Genomic DNA, 11,756 nt, shown 5'->3' with positions numbered 1-11,756 from the left:
GGGACAACCGCTGCTAACTTCACGTTTTCTGCCCCACTGCCACTTCTCCATGGGTCCTGGTTTGGGGTTCTGAAAATAGCCATGCCCCTGCAGCCTTGGATATCCGGAAGTCCTCAGTGGGGTAAGAGAGAAGGGCTTTTGCATCTGATGTTACGGATAAGGACAATATGGGGGCCCCAAAAGGCTAAATGATTTACCTAGCACCCTCCAGTCCTCCAGCCAAACAAGGGACTCTCCTGAGCAGAGCTGCCACAGGAGCCCACCTCCTGGCACCCCGGCCTGCTGACTTCCCGCTGTCTAACAAAAGCCTTGTGGGAGAAACACCCTGGTAGACCCTTAATCCAAGCTGGACCCGCCCTCCCCCTCCCCTCCGCCTCCCCGGCTGCCCTCCTCCCTCCTCTCTGCTGTTGAATCTCTCACCAGCTTCAAAGTCAATTGGGGACATGCTTCCCTGTCCAGGATGACATCATGATTCACCCAGTTTCTAGGCGTTCTATATCATCCCCTGGACCACGGCACAGGCCTCCTCACTGCCTCCAGCTTCACCTTCTGCAGCCTATGCTCCACCTGGCTGCAGAGTGATCTGCCTCTTAAAGACGCCCCAGCACCTAAGAGGTCAGCCCTAGACTTAGCCTGACATTCCATGCCTTTCCTGTCTCAAACCCCATTCTGCTCTCCTTTCCTCCTTTCCAGACATTTATCTAACCTACTGGTCTCTCCCACTGCCCCGAGCGTAGACTACATTGGTCCACCTGCAACCCTTTCCTCTCAGTGGCTCCTTCCCCCGTGTCAAGTGCCTTTGAAACTCCTATTCATCCTCCAAGGCCCTTCCCAGATATTCCCTCCACTAAGAAGCCTTCCCAGATCACCACATCAGAATTCTCTACTCCCTTCCCCACACTCCCATGCGGCAGAGGAGCTCCAGTGCAAATCTTCCCAGGAAGGCTGAACACTTCCAGACACAACCTAACCTAGCCCCTGAAATGGATCCAGCCCACCTATCCAGACAGCAGGTCACCAGGGACATGGTCAAGCTAAAAATCCCTGCACCAGCTCTGCCCCTGATTTTAACTCAGGTTCCCATCTAATCACCCTTTTCCCCTCAATCTTCCCATCTCATCACCCTTTTCGCCTCAGTCTTCCCTGTATTTGCCCCAGGTCACTCAACAAAATGATGGCAAAGTGGGCATGAGGTCGCCCTGTCTCAGGTACACTTCTTGTCAGGGGTATTTTTCATTTCCCAAGGCTGCTTCCACTCTTGACCCCCCTCTCCTTCCCCTTCCTCGTTGCCTAATGTTTCAGGTGGAAAACATTTTCAAAATACGTAACTGAAAGCGATTGCCCAGAGGTGGTTACACGGGCATTCAGCCAGCTTGCTGAGGTTACCAGTACTAAGCATGGCAGATCTCCTGGGGGATGCTGTGCCCCACAGACCTGGCAGCAGGATTGGGGGCCTCCAGTTTCCCAGGACCTTTGCCCAACCCCCGCCAAGAATGTGCCTGTTGGAAGAAGCTTATCACAAAGATCTAGTGGCTCTTAGCACCCATCCGGGCCATGCCACTGAGTCAGAAACCTGGACCTAGTGCAAGAAAACCTGGCCTAGACAGTCCAGAGGCCACATCTGAGCCCTGGGTGGAGGAACGTGTGCAGTGGGTCAGATGGGATGACAGAGAGACAGCCAGCCTCTGTTCCCTGAACTAATGTGGCCTGGAACTGTCTGGGGAACTTGGCTTCAGTTTACAAAGGACAAACTTCAATCCTCCTGCAAGCACTTGGCAAGAAGTTTCAAAGCTTTGCTGCCTCCGCGATCAGCAAATGGCTCATCCTGGTGCTGTACATGACAAAAGGCTCCTGGCTGGCACTCTGGGCAGTCTTTGTCCCGAGGGCCGGAGCTGGGATGCTGGTAAGGCCGACTATGTACAAATAGAGCCTGCCAAGAGACATGCTGTGAGATTGCTCCCTTGGGTAGCCTCTGACACGGGAGGAGCCTCTTTGGCAAGAGCTGTATGACATTGAGGTGCAGCGGGAAGCCTCCCTTCAGTGTCTGGGGACCTCCGAGGAAACAGAGACCTGTCTGCCCCTATAAGGTGGGCTGCTGGGCTGGGCTGAATCCTGGCGTAGGTGCAGATGGTCGGTTCTTGATAGCACACTTCTTCCACCTGGTGCCCAAAAGCCAAGCAATGCACCAGGGACAACACAGAGGAGGGCGGGATGCCCCGTCAAGTCTGTCGGGAAATCAGCGTGGGCACTTTAAATATATTTATGAGTAGCCACCAGGTTAACCTAGAGAGTCCAAACTTGACAACATATTAGAAAGCCAGGCCGGGCGCGGTGGCTCACGCCTGTAATCCCAACACTTTGTGAGGCTGAGGCGGGCAGATTACAAGGTCAGGAGTTCAAGACCAGCCTGGCCAATATGGTGAAACCCCATCTCTACTAAAAATACAAAAATTAGCCAGGCGTGGTGGCGGGTGCCTGTAATCCCAGCTACTTGGGAGGCTGAGGCAAGAGAATCACTTGAACCCAGGAGGTAGAGGTTGCAGTGAGCCGAGATCGCACCACTGCACTCCAGCCTGGGTGACAGAGCGAGACCCCGTCTCAAAAAAAAAAAAAAAAAAAAGCAGACCGCATCAAGATGTTCCACTATACAATGTAGTAGTGTGTGTTTTCCTGCAGAGAAGATCCAACAGTTCTCTTATCATGATTAAACACAAAACATGTGACAGAGTCCCTGGGGCGGGAAGTAGGGGAGCTTGTGTGTGCCTCACTGGAGCATAAACGGCACAGGTGCTCAGCTCTGCGTCACACAGTGGGGGCTTGGTAGATGCTGAGCATGAACGTGTACTCGTCAGGCAACCTGGCATCTGATCCTTATGTCCACCGCATGAAGTAGATTACCATCGTCCCCATTTTACAGACAGGAAACCGAGGTGCAGAGATGTGGGGACTTGCCCAAGGTCACAACCAGAGAGTGACACGGCTGACTCTATGCTGGTGCCACTAGCTCCAAGGCGCGCCGGCTGCGTGAGTGACCCGGGGGCTCGCTTCTTTGTGAGCAGAAAGAACCAGTCTGAATCGCCAAGAGGAGACAGCATTCTTTAATCATGCTGGATGGCAGGGCAGGGCGGGGCGGGGTCAGGCTGGGCAGGATCAGGCAGGGTGGTTTATAGCACAGGTCTTCCTGGCACTTGGTCAGACCCTGTTTCCGTCATCTGGCCATGGAGCCATGGCTCCCTCGGCTGTAAGCACCAGAGATCACCCTCCAGGGCACCTCGGCCCCAGAGTCTGCATGAGCACCAATGGGCGGAGGCCGCCTCCCTCTGGGGAGAAGGGCAGGCCACCTGGGTTTGCAAGGCTAGGGGGACACCAGGTCACCCCACCCTGGAAGAAGAAGAAATGGAAGGCCCGAGGTCCCTCCTTTGGCTCCGCCTCTCCCAGTGACTAGAAAATTGCCTGCTTCAGCTGCCCAGACCTGCTGAGGGCTCTAAAGCCTGGGGCTTCCGCCCTGGCCCTTCTCCCGCAGTTGTTTGTAAAGGCAGCACCAGGCCGGAGGAGGGCTCTGAGACGAGGAGCTGCCCACCGGAGCCTTAGCACCTTGATAAAACCTGGAGAATCAGGGCACTGGGCCAGTGAGGGGCAGACAGCACCTGGGGACAGACATCAGTGGCTGAGGGGAGCTGGAGGCCCTGGGAAAACTGAACTTCAGATGCCTTTGGTGTGGGGGTTTGAGCAAGGCCCTGGCAGAGCCCTGGGAGGAGGCAGGAAGGGGATCCCAGTGAGGAGGGCAGTTTTCGCAGGCTGCCGTATCCGCTGTGGGGAGAGCTATGGGTGTGGGCTCCATTCCTCGGGGACCCCTTCATCCCACAAATGCCCCCACACTCCTGGGTCCTCTCCTCACAGAACCCTTGACCTGTCCAAGGCCCCTTGAGGTTTGCTTTAACGATGGGCATTGGGCAGGTGGATGAGGAACGGAAAGGGGATACCCGCCCCTCCCACTGGGACCCCCGTCCCACCAGCCTTGGGGAGCAGTGGGTAGTGGAGGACCAGCAGCACCTGAACACCCAGAACACAGGGTCCAGTGAGCTCTGGGTCTGCTTTAAAACCTATGTACACATCTCTCCCCGCCTGGGCTGGACTGGCTGGTCACTGAGGGCAGGGGCAGGGCCTGTGTCTGACTCCCTCACCCTTCCTGGGACCCGGCACAGAGTGAGTGCTCAGTGTTTAATGAATGAATAAATGAATGGTGACTGCAGTGGTGCAGGCCTGAGCAAGAGAAGAAGGGGAGGGGGCAAAGAGAATATAGCATGGGGAGCCCTGGAGGGATGAGAGAATTTAAGAATGTTGGAAGAGGCCAGGCGCGGTGGCTCACACCTGTAATCCCAGCATTTTGGGAGGCCGAGGCAGGTGGATCACCTGAGGTCAGGAGTTCAAGACCAGCCTGACCAATATGGTGAAATCCGTCTCTACTAAAAATACAAAAATTAGCCAGGTGTGGTAGCGGGCGCCTGTAATCCCAGCTACTAGGGAGGCTGAGGAAGAAGAATCAGCTTGAACCCGGGAGGCAGAGGTTGCAGTGAACTGAGATCGCACCACTGCACTCTAGCCTGGGCAACAGAGCGAGACTCTGTCTCAAAAAAAAAAAAAAAAAAAAAAATGTTGGGAGAATTCTAGAATGTGTGGATTCCAGAATGTTCAGAAAGTACTAGAATATTGAGGAAGTTCTAGAACCTGGTTGCTCCAGTGTGGTTCATAGACTGACCCCATCAGCATCACCCAGGAACTTGTTAGAAACAGAATTCTGGACCCACTCAGACCTGCTGAGTCAGAATCTGCATTTAACATGAACCCTGGGTAATTCGCGTGCATATCCAAGTTTGAGAAGTGCTGGGCTACGAGGCTGGGAAAGTTCTAGAATATTTAGGTTAGAAAGTGTCTTAAAATAGGTCCAAGAGAGAAGAGAGGAGCAGAAATAGGCTGGGAGGGACGATGGCAGCCAAGAAAGAAGCAGGGTCTCCCCAGAATGCCAGGTCCCAGGGGACCTCCCTGGCCTTCCTGCTTCACAGCGATGCAAACTGAGCCCTGCAGGGGACGGGACCAGCACCTGGGCTCTCCGGCCGGGAGGATGGCCCAGAGGGCCTCAGTCGTCCTCAGCCTTGATGAGGTGGCCGCTGAAGGTGATGTAGGTGTCGAAGTCATTGCTGTAGATGGCGTTCTCGCGCTGGCGCTTGAAGAGCCGCACCCAGATGTGGTCCCCGTAGGCCAGGTCCAGCATCACACTTTGGCTCTGCATGATGCTGCGCTCGCTGGGCTGCGCGTACAGGATGACGGCCTCCTTCTGGTTGTGCATGATGTGCACGTACGTCTCCTTGTAGTTCCAGCTGTGCACATTCAGGCTGAAGAAGTAGATGCCGCGCAGGGGAGCAGCAAAGTGGCCGGCCGCCATGTCAAAGCACCCATCGAGGTTCACAAAGACCCTTTCGAAGAGCAGCGTCTGGAAGTCCTCGCCGCTGTGCAGGGCCGTCTTGCGGCCCACTGAGAAGGCGAAGAAGCGCTTCTGGCACGGGGCACTGGGGCTGCCCATCTCTCCCTTATCACCCTTGCTGCCCTGTGGGCCAGGCTCCCCTTGGGGACCCTCCCTGCCCATGTGCCCTGGCAGGCCCATTGCGCCTGGGTCCCCTTTGTCACCTGTGGGGATAAAAAGGGACAAGTCAGGGTGGACATCTGAGCCTGCTCCAAGGAGGTGCCCACACTCATCTGTGAAGGCGCTGCCCCTGTCCTGGCCCAGAGAAGAAGGCAGCATTTATTTAGCACCTACTGTATGCCAGACATCACCTCCCCAAACACATGCCTAAAGAAAACATCATGACCGTCTTCACTTCACAGAGAGGTTAGGTGACTCACCCTGGGCCACAGAGTGCAGGAGCAGAAGAGGCAGGACTTAAAACATGGTCTGTCCCCAGGGTGACTTGGCTTCCCCTCACCCAGCAGGGAGGGTCCGACTGTTGTCTCTGGGAGGCCAGGCCCAGACCCCCACCCCAGGACCACAGCGCAGTCCAGGCTGGCAGGGATGTGCGGTGTGCTGGAAGGTACTTTGGATTTCCGACCCAGGGAAGAAGCCAAGAAAAATACCTTTGCCCACCTGGAGGAAAAGCCCAGGTTAGGAGCCAGGAAGCCCTTGGTTGGCAGTCCTGCCCCGTGTGACCTGGGGCACTCCACGGCTGCGGTCTGGGTTTTCTGGTCTATATTTTAAACAGGATGATGTCCACCTCAGGGGTGTTTGCGAGCTCTCAACAAAATGTCCTGTGGGAAAGCACTTTGCAAACTCTGCAAATAAGAGGCAGGACAGTTCACCCAGCATGGCTGGCCCATCCCGACCTGCTCTGAGGTCTGGCAGCATCTACAATGGCCCCCAGGCAGGCACAGCCCTGCCCAGCCCTTAGTCCAGGCTGACTTTGAACATAAAAAAAGCAGGTGACCACCCACGCCTGGAAGGACACGACGTCACATAGCTCCCTGCCACCTGTCACAGTGCCTGGAGTCACACCAGCAACCACACCCTTGCATGAGTTAGAAGTCCCTGTGTTTTCCACAGGTGAGGAAGGGGGGCAGAAAGGAGGGCACAGGCCCTTGAGGCAGAAGCCCAGAGACGGGGGCAGGGCAAGTCCACAGCTCTGCAGAAGTCTGGCTCCACCGCCTCTCTGGAGAGCCGCGTCCTCACCTGCACAGCTCCAGAGTGTTTGCAGAAAGCTTGCCGTGCCCCAGCCCAAGGGAAGGAAGGAGTGGAGGGTGGACAGGAGGAAGGGGCTATCTTCTTTTTACAAATAAGGCAGCAAGCTCAGGGTAGGGGAGAACAGCCTGACTCACTGGGCAAGGGAGCAGAAGAGGTGAGGCTGGGACCCAGGACTCCCAAAGCCAGCGCAGGGTCCTTCAGCCACGGCAGCCTACCCAGCTCCCAGCAGGCTGCTGAGCTGGGCACAGGAGCAGTGACCCCGGGTTTGGGGAGGGTAATGAGGAGGGACCATCAGCAGCCAGGCACCTCTCCAACCTCATGCAGAGAGCTAACTCGGCCCTGGGGAGGCTGGGTGGGGAGGGGGCTGTGAGGAAGAGCAATGTCCTCCCCATGAAATCAGAACAAGGGCAGGACAGGTGCCAGGTGACCACTGGCTATGCAGTGGAGTGTCCCCAGGGAGAGCTCAGGAACAAATCTGGCTCCGTCCCTGACAGCTGTGTGGCCCCAAGAGACTGAGTTTCCCCTTCTGCAAAGTGGGAGGAATAAGAAAATATCGAACTCACGGGCTGTTGCAGGCAGAGACCGAAGCTAAGAATGTCAAGGCCTGGCCACAGCTGTCAGCCACCACAGCCTGGAAGGGAAGCGAGTCCCTCTACGTCCAATTAAAAGAGCAGGTAGCCAGCCCTCACCTGGACGGCCCTCACCTGGATGCCCATCACCTGGACGCCCTTCACCTGGATGGCCTTCACCTGGACAGGCTCTCACCTGGATGGCCCTCACCTGGACAGGCTCTCACCTGGATGGCCCTCACCTAGATGGCCCTCACCTGGACAGCCCTCACCCGGATGCCCATCACCTGAACGCCCTTCACCTGGACACCCTTCACCTGGACAGCCCTCACCTGGACAGGATCTCACCTGGAAGGCCCTCGCCTGGACAGGCCCTCACTGGAACGGCCCTCACCTGGATGGCCCTCACCTGGACAGCCCTCACCTGGACGGCCCTCATCTGGACAGACCCCACAGGGCAGCCTGCTCCGACCCTTGGCCCCCACTGGCTGCTCTCCACATGACATTAGAGGGATCCATTTGAAACCTGTGTGGGATCAAGTCCCTCTCCCACTCAAACCTGCCCCTGTTCCCACTCCACTCAGCGGAGCCCAAGTCCCTACGGTGGCCAGTGGTGACAGCACCCCATGTGATCTGAGCCTGGTGCATCTCCCAGCCCTGCCCCAGGGCCGCTGCACCAGCTGTGCGCTTTGCCAGGAGGCTCCTTTGCCACCTCTTAGAAGCCTGTGCTCCATGGGTCCTCCACTGACCACCCCATTCAATATGCAGCCTGCAGCCCAGACCCACACTTCTGAAGCTCCTTTTTGTTTCCCAGAGCACTGATCACCATCGAACATTCCACTCCACTAACTTAGGTGATGTGTCTCTTGCTCATGCCCCGTCTCCCCACCGAGAACAGGCGCTCAGGTGGGAGGCATCTTGGCCTGTTTTCACACTCCGTCGTCAATGTTTGGAAGTCCTGTCTCACACTGGGGCTCAGTAACTCAGGATGAAAGAGGAGTCTGGACAGGTTTCTGTCCTGCCCTCTACTCCCTCCACCTCAGCTCTCTGGCCCTCCCTGCCCACTACCAGGCCCCATGGGAGGGCACTTACCCTTCAGGATGGTGATGTTAATATAGGGTCTGATCTCAGGCAGGGCGTGCGGGAGGCCGGAGGAAGAGGCTGAGGACACATGGGCAGGATCCAGGGGGTCCTCAGAGTCACAGCACCGTTGGCAGCCGCTGGCCACAGCTCTGTCAAAGGTGAGCTCCACCTTAGGGACCTCACACATCAGGAGAAAGAGCAGGAGCACTGCCCAGAGGGGACCCAGGGCGCCTGTCCCCATGGTGACCTGGAACAAGGAAGGAGGGACAGGAACTATATTTCACTCAACATCTACTATGTGCCGATGCCTGGGGTGGGCGTGTGCTGCCTCCCCCAGCCAGAGCACTCCTGACCTAACTCCAGAGGGAAAGTTATCATCCCCATCTATCAGACAAGAAGATTGAGAACTCCACAGAGCAGCTGTTCCCCAAGATCAGGAGGAGACTGCGGCAGGGGAGGGCCTGGGTGCTGAGTCTCCCGGCACCCAGTCCATGGAGGCTTCTGCTACACGCAAGCCTGAGAAGGAGGAAGCCCCTCTGAAAACAGCCACAGCCGAGAGCAGACAGGGATCCCAGGAAGGTTTTGCTTGGGCAGATGAGAAGATGTCCCAGCTGGCCATGGGTGGCAACCCAGGAAACCATCAAATGCCTTCCCGCCCACGCACCTCCCTCTGGCATTTTCTTGCCACCGACTGCACTATCGCCAGCAAACACATGCCCCTCGGGCAGGAGGACAGAAGTTAGTGAACACTGGGGACAAACGTGGAGGATTCTGTAGGCTTGTTCTCAGGAGAGGGGATGGATGGCTGAGCCCATGTTTTGCCATGAGAACACCATAGTTCTGCAAAAAGAGATAGGAGAGTTCATTGATCCTAGCAGACAAAAAGCAATATCCATGAGAGCATGTGGGGTGGTGCACGGCGATGGCGTCATTGCATCGCTGAGCAATCGAGAGAAGGCATACCGGGTCCTTGACTACAGCCCATTGCTAGTCTTTAGAGTGCCTTTGTGCAAAGTAAAGAAGGTGCCCCTCTGGAAATATTCGAAATGGTAAGAGTCCCCTTTGGAAGGACGTGATGCTGAGGGTGTGCAGCTTGGCAAGGGCTGGCGCTAGCCCACCTCCCTGCTCAGCACCTGTGTGCAGTCAACAACCTATGAAACCCAACCTTATCCAGAAGCCCTGCAGGGAGGGTTCTGGAGAGAGAGTTAATTCATTGGAAGATGGCTGTGTCAATCATCGTAGACCTGCCAATCAGATGCCAAGGTGGTAGATTGGAATTAAGGGGTAGGACTAGGAGGTATGAAAAATTCTAAAGGATCAGAAAAGTGTAAGTGTTGGTGAGGATCTCTGTCTCCGGCCTTGTCCAGGAAGGGGTCCAGGGTTCCAGGAGAGAGGCAGGAAGTAGCCTGGACAGCAGGCGCTAGAGACAGGCCTGGGTTGGGTGGGCAGGAAGCCGGGCAAAGACCTTTGAGGTGGTGCAGCTTCTGGGGGCTGGCCCCGAGTTATCACAGGATCAGAAACTCTGCTTTTGAAACCAGACTGGTTTTTACACTTCTAGCGTTTCTTTGTTTATTTCCTTTTTGTTCTCCTTTAACATTTAGTAGAATTCAAAAATATTTTTTTTGTGGTTAATACATGTAGACAAGGTACAATTATTACTTTTTAAAATGCCACCCTATCTCAGCTGAGCACTGAGGTGAGGGCAGAGTTTTAAAGGGGCAGGATGGCCAGGTGCAATGACTTACTCTTGCAGTCCCAGCACTTTGTGAGGCCACGGAGAGAGGATCACTTGAGACCCGGAGTTCGAGACCAGTCTGGGCAACAAAATGAGACCTTGTCTCTATTTTTCAAAAATTAAAATTAAAAATAAATAAAGCGGCAGGAGCCCTGTCCCCCACCCCCAGAGCTGGGTGGTAGCAGCAGGAGAAGGGGTGTGGGCAGGGAATCTCCAGAGCCACCTCTGTCTTCCTGGAGGTGACTCTTCCCAAGCTCCTGTCTGCCCAGCCTGGCTGGGTTCCTGGTTCTGCTCAATAAGGAGATCAAATCCTCAGAGGTCAACATCCTGCCTGTCTGAGACTGTCATCCTCAGCTTTTACTTATAAATGACAAATCCCAGTGGTTTTGGAAATCCCAAAATTTCCTTCTTTTTCCCAGCCATAGATATGACATCATGAGAAAAGCTGAGGTCTTAGAGTTAAATCTGAGACCCAGAATAGTTTGCAAGCTGTGTGACCTAGGACTAGTGGTTGAACTTCTCTGGGCTTCCTGCTCCTTGATACTTACAAGGAGATGACACCTCCCTCTCCCTCCCAGGTAATCTGGAAGGATTTCAATGCAGAGAAAGTGCCTGCCTTATAAAAGACTTAAAAAATAAAAATTAAAAAAAGTGTGCTTTGACCTCTTCCCTATGCCTGCATGGGATGGGAAGGAGAACTTCTCCCAGAGGACTGGCATGGTTTGGGAGCATTTCTGTTTCCTATTGGCTCCAGCCAGATGGGAGTCAAAGGCTGTGAGACACAGAACCGTGGCCTGGGAGCAGGAATCAGGAAGCCGTTAACGAGGAATCATAACCATAGCTAGGATCACAAACTAGCTCTGGGGGTGGGTGCCAGGCAGGAACCAAGTGTGGGGACCAAGTCATAGGGAGGACTTTTGGGGTCCTTGCTGCTTCCACTGGGGAGCTGGGACCTCTTTGGGGTGGGAGCGGCAGGGCAACTTTTCTCGGTCCAGGCAGGCCGTGCAGAGCTGAGTTTGTGTGTGCCCAGGCAGGGGCGGGCACAAGCCGGGAGCAGTGGAGCGCAGCCCTCAGCCAGAGGCAGGAGGAAATGTGGAGGGGAGAGCCTGCAGAGGCTGTCCCAGTCAGAGGGAGAGAGCAGGGCCCGAGATGCTTCCAGGAAGCAAGGAGGGAGAAGAGGAATTCCAGGCTCTGACCCCAGTCCCCAAGCTGAGGAGCCTCTGGTCACTCACCCTGTGTCCTGTGGCCTCCCCAGGCGAATCACGGACCCTGAGCCACTGCATGGCCTCTGGCTCCTTGGCCCATGTCTGCAATACTAGTTGCTGGCCCAGACCCCCAGGCCCAGCAGAGGAGGGAGAGAGGAGGGGATGGAGGGAGAGAGGGCGGAGGGAGGGCGGAGGGAGCGGGCAGAGCCGCTTCCCACTTCCCCTCCTCCCTGCTCCCTCCCCTTCAGCCTCTGGGTTCTGCGGAGATAAAGGGAGGCAGAGATTTCCTTTGCTTAACTCTTTGGTGATCCAATGGGGTCTTGTTTGATTCAAAGGCCTAGAAAGTCAGAGCAGGGAGGAATGTGAGGCTCCCTGATGATTGGGAAATGGACACACGGATGGGGCAGAGGAGCCCCTAGGTTGCTCAGGAAGGG

The 11,756-nt window shown here is 55.7% G+C and overlaps 1 protein-coding gene across 1 annotated transcript; it reads right to left on the bottom strand.

Moving 5' to 3' along the window:
• Nucleotides 1-3,077: 3,077 nt before the first annotated feature.
• C1QTNF6 (C1q and TNF related 6) lies at nt 3,078-11,756 on the bottom strand. Its single transcript, XM_007975692.3, has 3 exons — nt 11,350-11,756; nt 8,392-8,629; nt 3,078-5,685 (listed from the first exon to the last, which is right to left on the bottom strand). The coding sequence occupies exons 1-3, from the start codon at nt 11,398-11,400 to the stop codon at nt 5,138-5,140; spliced, it is 837 nt and encodes a 278-aa protein (XP_007973883.3). The 5' UTR covers nt 11,401-11,756; the 3' UTR covers nt 3,078-5,137.

Source organism: Chlorocebus sabaeus, chromosome 19, assembly GCF_047675955.1.
Source record: "Chlorocebus sabaeus isolate Y175 chromosome 19, mChlSab1.0.hap1, whole genome shotgun sequence".
NCBI classification, from domain to species: Eukaryota; Metazoa; Chordata; class Mammalia; order Primates; family Cercopithecidae; genus Chlorocebus; species Chlorocebus sabaeus.
This window is presented reverse-complemented; position numbering and strand designations above follow the sequence as displayed.